The following is a 2,346-nucleotide window of genomic DNA, read 5'->3' on the forward strand; positions in this document are numbered from 1 at the left end:
TCATTTGTGATGACTCCCAGCCATAAAATTATTTTCATTGCTACTTCATCACTGTCATTTTGCTGTTATGAATCGGGCGACCCCCGTAAAAGGGTTGGTCGACCCCAAGCGGGGTCACAACCCACAGGTTGAGAACCGCTGGTCTAAAGGAATGATTTTTGAGCATTTGGCTAGAACTCGCTTCTTTCTCTTTTGCTCAAAATGATTTTAATTATTCAACAGGGCAAGAAGTGGAGGACGAAATCAACGCTAAGCACACATGTAAAAACAGATGATTTCAGGCACCCCGAAATTTGAATGAATGGAACACCATTCAATCAAAATAATGGTCAGGCACCAAGAGTGGCAAACTGGCCCAAGGGCCAGTCTGCTCTCTGGTTTGTTTTTGGACAGACTATAATCTAGAATGACTTTGCAACTTGAAATTGTTGCAGGGGCAGGGGGAGAGGGGGGTGTCGGAAGAAGATTAATACATGTGGCATGGAGAACTATAAAAACTAACTAAGTGTTTCTGTCTCAAAACAAAGTGTTTGGAACACAGCCACACTCAATCACTCACGTACCACTCCCACGCACCAAGGGCAGAGTTGTCTCAACACAGACCTGCGGCATCATGGGAGCCCCCACAGAGGAAGCTTGTTGAAATCTGGTCTAACAGAGATGTCGGACAGGACCCTTAGAATCAGTTTAAAAACACCAGTGGGCACATTCATTGGGGCACTTGTTACTTTCCCCCAATTTCAACCATCCCACACAAAGAATTTGCTTTTGTATTAAATATACATTACTCACAGCCTCTGAGTTATCGATGAACGGATCTGTCTCATCATAGCCAAAGCCAATATCAATTAGATCTTGTAGCCGATCCTTCCGGTGTTTACGAGGTTTCCCCCCCTGCAAAGAAGAGAGGTTAGACCAACTAGGAACTCATTTGGCTTCCGAGGAGTTAAAAAGCACCGGTCAGGCGGCTGGGTTTCAGTTCTGTGCAGAGTGCAAGGGTCTCGAGAACAGTCTGACAACACTCAAGAGTGTAGCTGCTGTCAAGTGAGCGCACACTCAGGATGAATGACCCCGAGAGCCAGAGCAGAACGTCACTCAGAGGGGTTTGCAGCAGCTGGGTGCGTACAAGTCACTCCACTCTGATAGGAGGGTGGGGGGGAATCCTTCAGACACAAGTTATTCTATAGAGAAAAAGTGACACACAGGCAATAAAAGTACACCGAGGACTGTGTTACCTTGGGTAGTGGGGTGGGGAGAGATTTAAGAAGCACAGAAAAACACACAGAAGGAAATGGAACACAAAGGAGTCCTCGTCTTCCGTTGCCAGAGGTGAGACAAACACTTCCTAACCCTCAGCGCACGCAGGGGGAGCTGAGAATCACAGCTCTACAACTCAGTGGAGAGCAAGTGCTAACCAAATCAATGCAATCAAGCTTTATCAAATTATAAACCTTTAAATCCTGGCCAGATGGGGAAAAAACACACACCTATATGCAGGGTTTATCAGGATGTTGTTATTGATTTCATTCCTTGAGAAAGGCTGTGTAACCATGTATAGTCTGTTCTTTAAAAAACGTCAACAACCAAAAAATCCTCCAGGTTCCTTATCCCAAAACATAAATAGTACTTTGAGTGGCTTTAAAAAAAAAAAAGAGGAAATTAAAATTGAAATGGACTTGGAAGTCTTTAGTGACAAACAAATACATCTCAAACAAAGGTCCTGACATCCCGACAAGCCGGAGCGAACGAAGGTGCGATCAAGTCTTTCTGACCAGAGGCCATAACACTAATCCAACCCTTTGGGAAGCAGTCTGAAATCAACTGGCAAGAGGCCCCGGGATGTTCCAAATGCACACGGTTTTCTCTTCTCGACAGGACTGCCGTCACTGTAGAAACAGGTTCACATACTTATAAAGAAAAAAATCTTTACCTTAGTTAACCCAGTAATTCTCCTAGTACGTTATGTGGCCTGTCCTAAGTAATACTTAAGACTCACAAGCATGTGCTGAGAATGTAGGCTGGAGAAGGCAGTATGTGCAACACTGAAGTTACTTACAAATTCAAAGTATGAAAAGTCCTTTTCCTCAGGAACTTGAACCAGACAACCTGCTGTCCGGGTGCACCGAGCCCCTTCCCTGAGCCACATCTAGTGCTCTCTGTGTAGTACGGACACTCCAGTAAAGATGGCCCACAGTGACACCAGCTGGCACAGGACAGGTTGCACTGTGAGCTTGTGACAGAGGGCCTGTTCCAGACTTCCTGAAGAAGTCTCTGGCCCGAGTTCAGCGCAGGTGGAAGCACAGTGGCGGGAGAAGTCACAGATTACTGCAGGTGTGAGAGAGCTGC

At 45.7% G+C, this 2,346-nt stretch overlaps 1 protein-coding gene across 1 annotated transcript in view; it reads right to left on the bottom strand.

Annotated features, from left to right (window-relative positions):
* Positions 1–2,346, bottom strand: part of UBN2 (ubinuclein 2) — a 63,961-nt gene that overhangs the window by 43,748 nt on the left and 17,867 nt on the right. Inside the window, exon 5 of the mRNA XM_045288914.1 lies at positions 793–894. Coding sequence (XP_045144849.1) covers positions 793–894 — 102 coding nt within the window. The remainder of the gene's footprint in view (positions 1–792; positions 895–2,346) is intronic.

The sequence above is a fragment of the Echinops telfairi genome, unplaced genomic scaffold, assembly GCF_000313985.2.
Source record: "Echinops telfairi isolate 266 unplaced genomic scaffold, ASM31398v2 ScPeMD7_23;HRSCAF=83, whole genome shotgun sequence".
Lineage (NCBI taxonomy): Eukaryota > Metazoa > Chordata > Mammalia > Afrosoricida > Tenrecidae > Echinops > Echinops telfairi.